Source organism: Limanda limanda, chromosome 8, assembly GCF_963576545.1.
Source record: "Limanda limanda chromosome 8, fLimLim1.1, whole genome shotgun sequence".
In the NCBI taxonomy this organism is placed as follows: domain Eukaryota; kingdom Metazoa; phylum Chordata; class Actinopteri; order Pleuronectiformes; family Pleuronectidae; genus Limanda; species Limanda limanda.
In genome coordinates, this window is record NC_083643.1 from 9852523 (window position 1) to 9865227 (window position 12705).

General features: G+C 42.1%; 1 protein-coding gene across 2 annotated transcripts in view; it reads right to left on the reverse strand.

Annotated features, from left to right (window-relative positions):
* The window catches only part of trim44 (tripartite motif containing 44), a 41841-nt gene extending 33587 nt beyond the window's left edge, over window positions 1-8254 (reverse strand). Inside the window, exons 1-3 of one of the 2 annotated variants that reach the window (XM_061076129.1) lie at window positions 8018-8254; window positions 6592-7205; window positions 4793-4870 (exon numbers count right to left, since the gene is read on the reverse strand). In XM_061076129.1, the coding sequence (XP_060932112.1) occupies window positions 4793-4870; window positions 6592-7188 (675 nt within the window). In that variant the 5' untranslated portion in view covers window positions 7189-7205; window positions 8018-8254. Of the gene's footprint in view, window positions 1-4792; window positions 4871-6591; window positions 7227-8017 lie in introns of both variants that reach the window. The other variant, XM_061076130.1, reaches the window with a different exon arrangement.
* Window positions 8255-12705: the final 4451 nt, after the last annotated feature.

Consider the following 12705-nt stretch of genomic DNA (forward strand, 5'->3'; position numbering starts at 1 on the left):
ATGATGCATTTAGCTTGAAATTGACTTCCTGCAATTTGAGCAATTTACCAGCACTTTTCCATAAGTGGGCTCAGATTTATGGCACCACTTCATATATAGTTTTATATCTAATTTTTGGAGACAAGAAAAAATGTTTTATGCGATGCTGATGCCTCTGGAGGGGAGAGTGCCTAACTTTCTTTAAAGGTTTTCACTGTCGCTCCTGCTGTTCATTCAGAGTCTGTTTTGTGTGATGCTCTACAAAAAAAAGGGCTAGAAAACATTAATAGAAAATTAGGAGTAAATGGATTTGAACTGTCCTTGCCCTTGGCAATAGTGGCCCTGTTCCAAGTTATCACTACTCTGTGTCTCTCTCTCTCTCTCTCTCTCACGCTCTTTTTATCTCCCCAAGAAATTAGATTCTCCAATTTGGCCTCTCACACAACACAGGAATAGATAGAAAATGAATCTTAACAACACCAGGTCTTCAGAAGTCATATGAAGTATTATAAAGAGAGGGTTTGAAAAAAGAGGGAAAATGGGACAGAAGGCCTTGGGCGTTATAATAGTCGCGTTTCGATATCCAGCACCTCATTATTAGTTTTGAGTGCGACAGTGTAGCAATGTCAGCCAAGCAACTTTCTGGGTAATGATAGCGAGTAATTCAATTAAAATGCTGTGAGCAGAGATAGGAAAGGAACGACAGCCGTAAAGAGCAATGAGAGAGTGGGGGTAGAGAGAAGACGGGGAAGAAGGAGGAGGAGGAGGAGGAGGAGGAGGAGAAGAATGAGGTAGAGGAAGACAAGAAAAAAGGGAGGATGAACAAAGCAAACAGCAGCAGCCAATTCCTTTCATACCTCAGCTGGCTGTCCCTCAGCTTTGGCCGGCTATAAGAAAGCTTTTAATGTGTCTGCTGCTCTTGTAGATTTTATGAGGTGGGGAGAATGGATGTAGCCGCTGCACACACGTGCTCCCACAGTTGTGACTGGGTTAATGTTGCCATGCTGCTTCCAGGTATCAGACCATTCTCTCTGAGCAGGGTGTGCCCAGGATGATACCCTACACACGGCAGACAGTGAGTAAATAAAACATGAGCGTGGGGGGTGGGGAGGTAAATATGTAGACTACCTGCTTCCCTGCTTCACGTATCACTTCCACCTCTCTGATGATAAGTAGAGCTCACTTGCTGTTTGACTGACAGAGCCATTTAGACCCCTGGTGTTACGCTATGCCTCCAGGTCCACCATTAATATGTATGCAGCCTCATCACTGGGTGTGTTTTTGCATTATATTCCAGTCCCCTATGGAGAACGGAGATATGAGCTTTGAGAGATTAAAATCCCCCTCACCTGCAGCAAAAGTACATAATTAAACAAGGTGGATGTGATAAGCAAACAGCAGCTAAGGGTTAAATATTTCCATCTAGCTCTCCCCTCCTATACAGACGGACGCTCACACCACTTCTCACAAGACCTGCAGGACGTCAGTACCATGCAGTTTAAACTCCTCCAACCTCCTATCTCCTATTCCTTTAGCCTCCGTCTCTGTCTCACAAACACCCACACACTTACACACACACACCTGTCCTCACCGGGAGCAGGCACTCTGATGGTTGCCTGTCATGCATAATAAGAACGCTGACATTTCAGAGTGCAGACAGGACACGCCGACAAATCCACATAATGTTCTTTCACACAGTGCCCTGTGACTGGGCAGGTAAGTGGTTTTCGCCAAACACTCTGCACCTCTAGCGAGGAGCAGCACAGAAACTAAATGTCCAGGGAGTCCTTGGGGCAGCATTGATATTTCTGTACGACTATAGACACAATATCCAATCAAATTAACCTTCCACATAATCCTGCTATGCTTCGGTCACATCTCTGCACGTAGCGGGCCGACGCTCCTGAATGCCACTGCTCTCTGACGATGGGCTTAAACCTAGTTATGCGGTGGAAGCAGAGCATAAGGTGGAACAGAGTGCTGCAGGTGTAGCTGAGAGAGCAGGTGCAGCAGCTATCAACTGTAAATAGCGGAGGCCTCTATGTCCCTGATCCTGCTCGTAATCAGGTTTTATTTTCAGAGGCACGACATGCCCCCGTTAAGGGATCTGTAATGGAAATACTGGCACTGCTTTCAAGGTTGACTTGCCGTGAAAATTCAGTTTGAGAAGCGTCTGTTTTATTCGATGACTGTTGCGACTGTGTGTGAAATGCACCATGCACCCGGCTTTTTTCCGACGCAGACCTTGTGGAGCTTACACTAAAGGGTCGAGATAAGGTTAACAATGTTATTTCTTTTTATTATTTCAGACTCTGACCCTTGTTTCATGACTTTGTTTCATATGACTGACTGAGACAAGCTGTGCGACACAAATAAATCCACGTCACCTCCCTATATTTCCTCAGTAACCCTCCGATCGCTCCCGCACAACTTCCATCAGCGTGAAGTGGACGTCGGCCTTGAAAAGTGAAATATCTTTGCGCTACGATCTGCCGCCAAAAATGATGATGGATTAATGGGGTCAATGCTGATACTGATACAAAGTCCGATAGAAAAAAACGGCAATGACTCCTAGATGTAGTTATCAAAGAAATGTAATTGAGGCTTGATATTGTAAAGTTTAATATATTTTTAAGATAGTTTCACCATAAACTAAAGTACAGATAACTATAAATTAAAAGAAAACACATATACAAGTCTGTGAAAGACATCAGTCAACCAAATGAAACCGTTTGGACTCACATACTAAGGTTTACTGCCGTACTGGGCTACATTATATTAAAAGGCTCTTTTAATATTTTTTACACCTCATTTATTTATATGGAGGAGTAAAAAAAATATCGCAAAGCCTTTACAATTTAACACAGTGTGTAATACACCGTATCCACCTTGAGTGAATACAAGGATTTTTATCCACCTACCAAGTGGAAAACAGCCAGAGGCTATTTCAGTATTCAACATTCCCTCTGTTCCTATTTTATACATGACAAAGCCGAAGACGCACACACTTTCAAAATACAAGTTCTGACTTTGCGACAGAAGTGCTGAGTCAAGCAAGTGACGTCAACTGAAGCCTGAAACTAACACGAGTCAGTAATCCCACAATGATGACATTACTCCGACGCTTCGAGCAGAATGATATTTGCACAAACTCAACAGGCAAGATGTGTTATCTGTGAATGGCGAGGCATGCTAAATATATGGATTGAAATAATTGTCACTCGTGTATACTACCCGGCGCCTTTATGACATAATCTCTTTCTAATCCTTCTTTATCCCATTCAAGCCTGCTGTGTTTCCACCTCTGCAGCTTCTATACCGCTGCAGTGCTTACTGCTCTACCCACTGAATTAGAAATGAGTAGTGTCTTCTTTTTTGTTGTTTTTCTTACTCTGCTACGGTTCCTCAAAGTTAAAAACAAGGTTGAGTCAAAGTTTTTTGTTAAAACTCTACTCGAATCCTACAAAAGGTGATGAGATAATGCAATATACATAAGCTATTTTAAAAAATCCGTGTCCAGGTTATTTGAGTCACGCTAAAATAAAAAAGACAAATTCATGGTTTTAGTTCTGGTTGTTATATAGTTTATCTTTATAGTGGAGCCCAACAGTCTGTGATCACTATTCCATTAGTTTCTAAGGTAGAACATCTTTAGCAGCTTATCCATTCGAACAGTTTAGTACTTGGAAGGGTATATCGTCAAGTTCAACAAAATTATGCTCCAAAAAATTAATTATCCAAGATACCTCCATTAATAATGGGGCTAGTCAGACAATCGAAAGCTTAAATTGAGCAGAAAATTACCCCCATCATTGTATATCATAAGAGATGGAGAAGTCCAAAAATTATCAGAGAATGACATCATGCAAAATTGAAAAATAAAAATGGCTACATCCTAAAGGAGTACACACATGATATAACTCTTATATAGATAGAAATAGGTTTATTACATTAAATACCCCCATAAATGTTCAATAGGGTTTTGGTCAGGTAACAAAACTCCATGACATTCAGGACTCCTCGGGTTAGTGTCCTGCTGATGTATGAATCATTTATTTTGGTCAGTGTGTAGTCGATTCAGAGCAGGTGTCCAAGTCCAGAGTGGACAGAACACCCAGAGGCTTGGATATTCCCTCCAGCATATTTCACAGTCGGTTTGTTACACCTCAGTATCCTCTTCTCTTCTGTTGGTCTCCTTACATACATCCCTACTGTCACTGCCACAAGCCTCAGACTCGGATTCATCACTGTGAAATGCTGGTATTTTTTAGCCAAAGCATTTGGACTTATTTCCCATGGATTAGAAGCAGCTTCTCGTCCTCTGACACCATAACACAACCACGATACTTTTGCTGTTTGGAGGCTTATATTCTTTATTTAGCAAATTCTGTACCTGTGATGAAATTGCTTCTCTGTTCCTCATGGAACTCAGATGTTGGACCCAGCTGTATATTGTCTTATATACAGTCAGACACTGTATGTTTGCTAGACTTGCAACATTCACTTTGTGCGTTTCAGACGAAGCCAAGCATCTGGGCACAGCACTTAGAGGATATCTTTGAAAGTAAATCATGAGCAATTATAATCAAACCACATGGCACCAAACCACATCGTGAACCGCAGTGCGATGTGTTCACGCTACGGCGTCCAGCTCTAATTGTTGCAGAGAACTTCTCATTTCGTTCGGTTCGAGTTGGTTGGAGCTCATTACTAAATGAGAGCAGCTTAATGCATCTTGTGGGAGGGGAGTATATGAGTCATGCTAGGATTCGACTTAGCTCGGAGTTGTGTGTGTGTGGGAGTTTGCACTGACCACAGGGTTGATACACTTGGTGTTGATCTTCTCAGCCATCTGTTGTGTGCAGCCCAGCAGATCATAACCATGCCTGCCCTACAGTCGGAGAAGAAAAACAAACAGTAAACACAACATTGTATTCCACTACATTAGTATGTAAAGCACATCACATAAACAGAGGTTATTTCTGTGTGACAAAAGTAGAATTACTCAATTAGCTAGCTATTAGCTGTTAATTTATTCCTCCATCAAGGAAGGTATATTTACACTCCTGTCTTTTTGTGTGTTGGTTTGTTTGTACGTGGGTTTGTCAGCATGATAACACAAAAACAACCGAACAAAACTTGCTGGAATGAAGAGGTAGGAGTGAGGGAAGAATACATCAAATTTTTGTGCAGATCTGGATAAAGAATTTTTTTTTTCTCCACTTTCTTTAACCCTGAGAAAGGACATATCTCTACTTTTCCCCAGGGAATAATTCATGGATCCAGATGAATGAAATCTGACATATTCAGGGGACTGACATGAGTGTGTGGGATTTGGTGCAGCTCCATTGAATTTCAGGGGACTGTGGGGCCTTGTATGCGCTCTGTGTCGTTAAGTGCATCAAATGATCTTATGCTTTTCTAAAAGCTTTAACCAGTATGTTGGAATATTGTTAAAAACATATATTAATACTATAAATCAAATATCTCACTTTTGATGGAGTGATAATATTTTTGGGATGATGTGCCTCCTTCAGGCAATGTTGACGTTGATGTTAACTATTTCCCTATTTAAAGGATTTCTTTCACATGAACACACGGACACAGGAAGCGGGATAAAAGCTAAAATAGGTTTAGAGTAAATAATGTGCCCTTGGGCTGTGTATGTGTGTGTGTGTGAGAGAGAGAGAGAGACCCCTTTGGTCTCTCATTAATCCATATGTGGTCCTGATGCAAGAGTAAACTGGTGAATTGTGCTGCTCTACTTTTGTTTTCTAGTTGTACAGCCAGTGAAAGTACCATGACTGTTGTTATCGATGTAGCTTAATGCATCGGCCTTGCGTGATGATTCTCAAACGAGGCTCTCGCTGAGATTTATTTGTTGAAAACAAACAAAACCCTTGACGGTTCAAAAATATTAATCCAAAACTAAGTCCTGGTTTCTGATCCTATCGCAGCCTTGTTAATTGGTTCTCTGTGCAATAACACGGTCTGAGTGTGTTCAGCGAGCTGATAACATCTGACTCCAAATGCTACTATACTCATCAAAAACACAATGCGGCACTGAGCCCACAGTGATGGTGTGATGACGACGGAGTCATTCTCGAAATCCAGCACATTAGCTCAGCTTACTGGAACAACTGCAATGCGAACGACTGGTGACTCATTGGACCCCTGTTGTACGCCTAAGGCAAAGAGACATCTGGGAAATGGAGGAGTGAAGCCACAGTTGGTGCCGAGCCAAACGGACATCGGGGCATATTCATGATGTTTCATTTCCATTTCACAGAAATGATTTACGCAGCCGTATAATTGACTGGACTTATGACTGATGTCATGAGGGCCATCATGAGAAATTGTTAGGTTGGAAATATTACCAAGAGCTCCAACAGAGCCCTGGTGAGTTGACTTTAAGAACACAGGCCCTACAGCTATTGGCAAACTACTTAATATTGAATTAGAAATGCAAACCAGACGATGCTCTGAATACATTATGTCACACGGAACGCAGCTGCAGATGTTGTAACGCGTGCCGTGGTGGATAAAAGTTGATGGTATAGAGTAAATCACATAAGGACATAAAGCTGTCATGGTTCTAAGTGTGTGACTCACCTTCTGCCACAGATAGGCCTCATGCAGGGTAATGATCTCATGATCCTTGTGCTCGCCCTGCACCGCACACAACACACAGATGATCTTCTCGTCTGCTTTACAGTAAAGGGAGCCCTCCTGCCCGTGCTCCTTGCAGCGCAGCCTCTCTACCGTCACAGATCTCCTCCTTCTCCTCCTCCCGGTGTCCCCAGCCGCCACGGCCTCCTCCCCTGCCTCTGCACCCTCAGCACCCGGCGGCAAATCATTCTGGAATCCCTCTTTACCCTCAGCATCGCCCCTCTCACCCCCATTCGCCACTGCCCCTCCAGGCGGTGCCGGCGCCTCATCCTCGGCTTCACCCCCAACTCTGCATTCTCTTTGGGTGCCAAGTCCGTTAACTTGTGTCCCCTCGTGGTTGTAAGGCACTAGCGGGTGATGCATCCTGCTGGTGTGTGTCTCGGCGTGGGTTGGGCAGAAGGCGAAGCTGCAGGCATGGCAGACGTGTGTGGCCGGTTGGGCTTCGTCCGGCTCGCACACGTCGCACGACCCGTCCATCTGTGGCAGCTCCTCGTATTTCACCCCCGTGGCTCCATCCTGTGGTTCCCCTTTGTCGTCCATGGCTGCCAAAGATAAATCTGGGGATCAGAGGAGTAAATCTTGACAGTAGACACACAGAGTGGAGGACAGGTTATTAATAGCGCTGACTTTCGGTGAACCGCTCTCATATTTGCACAGGCGAAAGGCCAAGATCCGGAGGCCTAATCCCATCGGATCTTATAGGCGTACAGCTGATGGATGGATGGGAGCCAACAACTCACAGGGGACAAGATCCAGTGGAATATTATCACACAAAATAGTGACTGAAAAAATAACTGCACCATTAAGAAGGAGGAAGTGAACTGTCCTTGGGCACAAACACACCCACTTTGTTTACTGACTCGCGAACAGAAAGTGCTGAGTGTGCACAGCTGTACCCTTGGCATGACCAACGACACACACACACATAAAAAACCCACACATGTGCACTCTCTCTCTCTCGCTCGCTCTCTCTGCATGTCCTCAGGCCTCCACCTTTTCTTGTCTTCTCCAATGTCCACCTCCTTTATTCAGTGCAGCCTGTCGGAGTGAAGCAGGAAGAATAAACAAGAGGCCATGGTGGATGTCTAGCACACACACACACACAAACAGACACAGACACACACACTGAGAAATCTATTTTCTCACACTTCTCCTTGCTCCACTGAGTCTTCCTCTCCTGATCTGTGTTTGTGTACTTTTCCCACTGCTGACACAAACAAACGCTGGAGAGGAAAAGAAAAGTGCTGTAATGCAGAGAACACCCCCCCCCCTCCCCTTTTCTCCCTCTTCTCTGACTCACACCATCACACACACACACACACACACACACATACACACAGTGTGAAACTCCTCTGCAGTGTGTACTCACTCGTCTGTGTGTGTGTGTTTCTCTCCTGTCTTTGGCTTGTTGGGAGCTAACGGAGCTGTTAGCTTGAATGCTAGCTTCCTTAGCACAGCCTACGCAGCATCGATCCTGTTCTCGTTGCTGTCGAATCACGAACTTTTTCCCTTCGAGGCAGAAATAAAAACAAGACTCCAGCAACTCCAGGGACTCGAGCGGGTTTCACTTCCGTGTTCGCACCAGAGGCTGTCGGGATATGTTATTGTTTTCTTGTTCTACTTCCTGGTTGTAGGGTGGCGCGTCAGAGGCTGGAGAGAGAGAAACCTGTTTGAGCAGAGAGAGAGAGAAACAGGAGGAAGCTGCAAGACACAGGTTATATAATAATGTGATTTAAATGTCCACGGTCCTCACGGTGTCTCTGGTATGGAGGAAAGAAATAGGACATGTTGAGGATTAAGTCTTAATATTAGGAGAATATAATCATAGGCTAGTATTACAAGTAGTAGTTTTACAAGAAAAAGTCCTAAAATGACATAATATGGTCATAATAATACGTGATTTAAGTCATAATACTAAAACCAGAAGTTGTGATATTACGACTTAAAGGTCCAGTGTGTAAGATTTAGGTGAAATGGATCTATTGACAGATCTGTTATATAAAATAATCCTAGGGATGGTTTTTTCCTAGTGTGTGATCATCTAAGTTGTACAAATTGTTGTTTTCTTTACCCTTGAATGATTCCTTTATAATAGAATACTAATTCAATATACAGATACACGTGCAGGGAAGGGGCGGGGGGGTTGTAGTCGTGAATGATCAACCATAAAGAAAGCAGTTGCAGTTTAAGTCATGACGTGATGAAGGGCGTAGGCAACCTTTGTTTTATTAAAGTCTAAACATTTCTGGGGTCTGATTCATAACACAGCGCTTAAGATTTATACTAACATGCCAAAGTAATCAGCTGAGAGTGTGCAGATACTGGTCAAAGCAATTCAGTCATGAATATGAGTCAAAGCTTCATATTTGAAGAATAGATCCAGTTTGACGAACCACACAAGTATGAGGACTGATCGCCTTTGAACAGACATGGAGGTGGGGGGGGGGCTTGAACAGTTTGTTGCATAACATCAGAGTATGCAGGTATAACATGCAGGTGGTGAAGTAAAAGGTTTGTTTGGCAGCCATTATGGTCATGTCCTCAATGAGTCTGACAGTACAGTTAAAAAAGTATATCAAAAACTAAAATTGTACTGTGTAATATGTATACAAAGATATTAAAATCTAATACTTAAATGCTATTTTTTTTTATTTTTTTTTAACAATATTTTTTATTGAAGTTTCAAGTGCATATCAAACTTTATGACGAATTTACTAATATTTTCATTTATATCCCCTCGAACAGCCACTCATTCACACAGACAAAGAAAAAATAAATAAATAAAATGGACAATGACAACAAACATCAAACTAATGGAGTAAAAAAAAATAAAAAAAAAATAAAAATAAGAAAAAAAGGCAGGATCATTTCACAACCTGTTGTTCTCTTAAATGCTATTTGATCTTATCTTGGATTTCTACAACTGATGAAAGTTTAATCAGTTGGCCAAGTTGATGTAGTTGAGGTGAAAAGCGTTGCTCCTGAAACCTTCTACCTGCCCATCCTGTCATCATCCTCACATTTCAACAGCTGCAGCGGTTCAACAGCTGACCACAAGCATCAGCAGCAAACTGCTCTTCCCTCTCCTCTGAGCTCCGGGCTGGAGGATGGGATGGTGAGACTGCAGCACTGAGGAAAATATGGAGTACACAAGGTGATTATGGAGAAGTTATAGCAACACAGCTGGTGTTAATGTGCCTGATAAAGTGGATCTATAGGTGAGGTGGGCCATCAAGTGAATATGAGAGGCATCAATATGCGTGTAACGATTCCTCTCACTTTCAATCTCCACAATCTGGCTCGAATTCACCGCCTCGCCATCTGCGTCGCTAATTTCCCCTGTCTCTGAAAGGCGCGCACATTCTCTTGTCAACTTTGTTTTTATCGATCCCGACCTGGGCATGGAGAGTGTGTGTGTGCGGCTCTTTCATGCACTGTTTGCCGCTCTGACACAGAGACTCATTTCTGTGATTGAAGTGATCAATGTAAAAGTTTTATCGACAATAAAGGTGCTTTCTGTCGCTGGGGAATGAGACAAATCCCCCTGTGGTTTCCTTGGGGGATAAGACAATGTGTGAAAAGCAATATATGGGTAGTTGACAAATAAGGGTGAAACAGTATTTTTTTAATAAAGTTCTGATGAGGATTACAGTTGTATGAAATTATAATGTTCAAATGCTGAATTTTTTTAAACTGCTAGTGTTCCGTGGATTTTTTGTATAATTTCATTGCGGTGTGACGGGCCGTCACACCGCAGGACATTTTCATAATTTTGAGTCATTGCTATACTAGACTGACATTAGCTATTATGCTAACTAAATAGTAACACAGTTTAACCTTAATATGTTTAATTAAATTTTTACAAATTTTTTTTTACAAATTTTTAACTACAGCCGTGACACTACAGGACTCTCAAAAAATGACACATTCAATGTCTGACAGAAAGAGTGAAATTTATGAAATTAATCAGAGGTTAACAGTCACCTTTCAACATACACAGTACATTCCAACATCTGGGGGGCTTCCTGGTAGTGGGATAGACTAAGGGCCCCTATAGTTGTCCATGTAACTGCCGTTTCAAAAATCTGATTTTCCATGTCACGCCACAAGACAGCATTTGTGTTACGAAAGTTATTTTGCTGTAAAAACTTATATACTAGTTTTGTGCATATTAAAACCTAATATTAATAAAGTCATTATATACAATATAATCCCAAGGCAGTTATTACCTGCTCCAGATAATTCTGGTTTATTTTGTTTATATGTAAGTTTAATGCGTCACCTATGTTACGGTCACACCGCAGGACATTTTGCGTATTCACCTTAAAATATAATCAAAACATAACAGATATTTCATACAAAATCATAAGTTTAAAACAAAGTACCATAATATGCATCACATCCATGTGTTGTTTAAGTGGTTCAATGCATCTAAATAAACATTCACACTTAATTACAGAAAAATCATGCGTTATGTCATCCACCCATATGCCAACATTACAAAATGCAGCCCCTATTTTCCCAGTGAGCGATTCAACAGTCGTACAATGACTTCATGGCATTGAAAGAAAAAGACACTTAAGTGAGTGACAGCTACGAGACCAAACTCAGATGTGTTTATTATGTGAATACAGGAAATGGTTCAGCTGGAAGAGTACACGCTTTGTGAATTTTAACACCGGTGTTAATGGGAGGGGGGGGGGGGGGTTATAATTATAATGTCTGCTTTCCCCTTCTGTTCACATCCTTACCCTCCGCTCACCAGCACTGAGAGACAATGGAGCAGGATTAGAGGTCTGGAGAGAGAGAGGCAGAGATGAGGAAAAACAAGCTGTTCTCTGTAGAGAGATCTAAAGAGGCTATTGAGCCGAGCTTCACACAAGCAGTTTTTGGCAAAAAGAATTGTTGACTGTTACACTGATTTGAATGCCACACCATAAATAACCATTAACCCCGTTCCCAGTTTTGCCTCCAGCATCCACTTGATGATGCGGTCTTTGCCAATTTTGTTTTGTTGAGTTGTTTTGAAGTGGATTACATTTACACATAATTTAATCTAAGACCCTAAAGAGAAAAGATTTGCAACTCGACTTGCAAAATGAAATTTCGGCTGGCACGAGACCTGCTTGTGCCACACTTATGTGAGCACTCAAACTCAAACTTACCAGAGGGCATTTAATGGTAAGAGACCTATTCTTCTGATTAGAGTTGTTTCACCACACACATGCAAAGCAAAGTCACATCCAGAAATATTATGTTGGTGCTATTGAACCACACTTAATGGCCAGTGTGAAGTTATGTTGTAAACTGACTTTGTTTTAAAATGTTTCCCTGCATTCAGCTTTGTTCAACAGCAAGAGGCGGCAGCAGCATCCTGCACTCTGCAAAAACAACAAACTGAAAACAATTAAAAGGCTCATTGACTTGCCGTTCGTTAGAATAAGCACTCAATATGAATACGATATATGGCTACTGATAGGAGCTCAGATTTATTCTTTCTCTCCTCGGGGAGAAACAAAATGTTACAAGCAGTATAGGAGCTAAATTTGTTTACCCAAATCGTGTTTCTGCAGCTCAGAAAAAGCCTCTGCATGGAAGCTGGCAACAGAAAAAAACAACCCTTCGAGCTCTTGGAAAAATCTGCCAAGAATGAAACTCTGGCAGACAAGCACAGCAGACAGAAAACACTTACCTAATACCTCGGCTTTAACATTATTTTACTGGCAAGAGGTTAGTCGCTGGTCTTGAGACGAAATGTCCTTCAGTGCAGCACTGACCTGAGAACTTGGAGTGAGTTTATATCTCTTTCTGTTTAAATGCTATTCTGTCTTCCAGCTCTTTATTTGCCCTCCTGCTCATTCTCTAACTTTTCCTCCACTCTCTCTCTTTCACCCTAACTTGTCATAGCGGTGCAACAGAAAAACAGAATCAATATGCTGTTATACAAGGCTGTTTGTGGATTCCTGGAACCCATCTTGTGAAGCAGGACAGCGAAGCCTTTGCAGAATTAAACCTTTACCCTTTCAAACCTGATATTGAATTTGGACCGAAATAGAG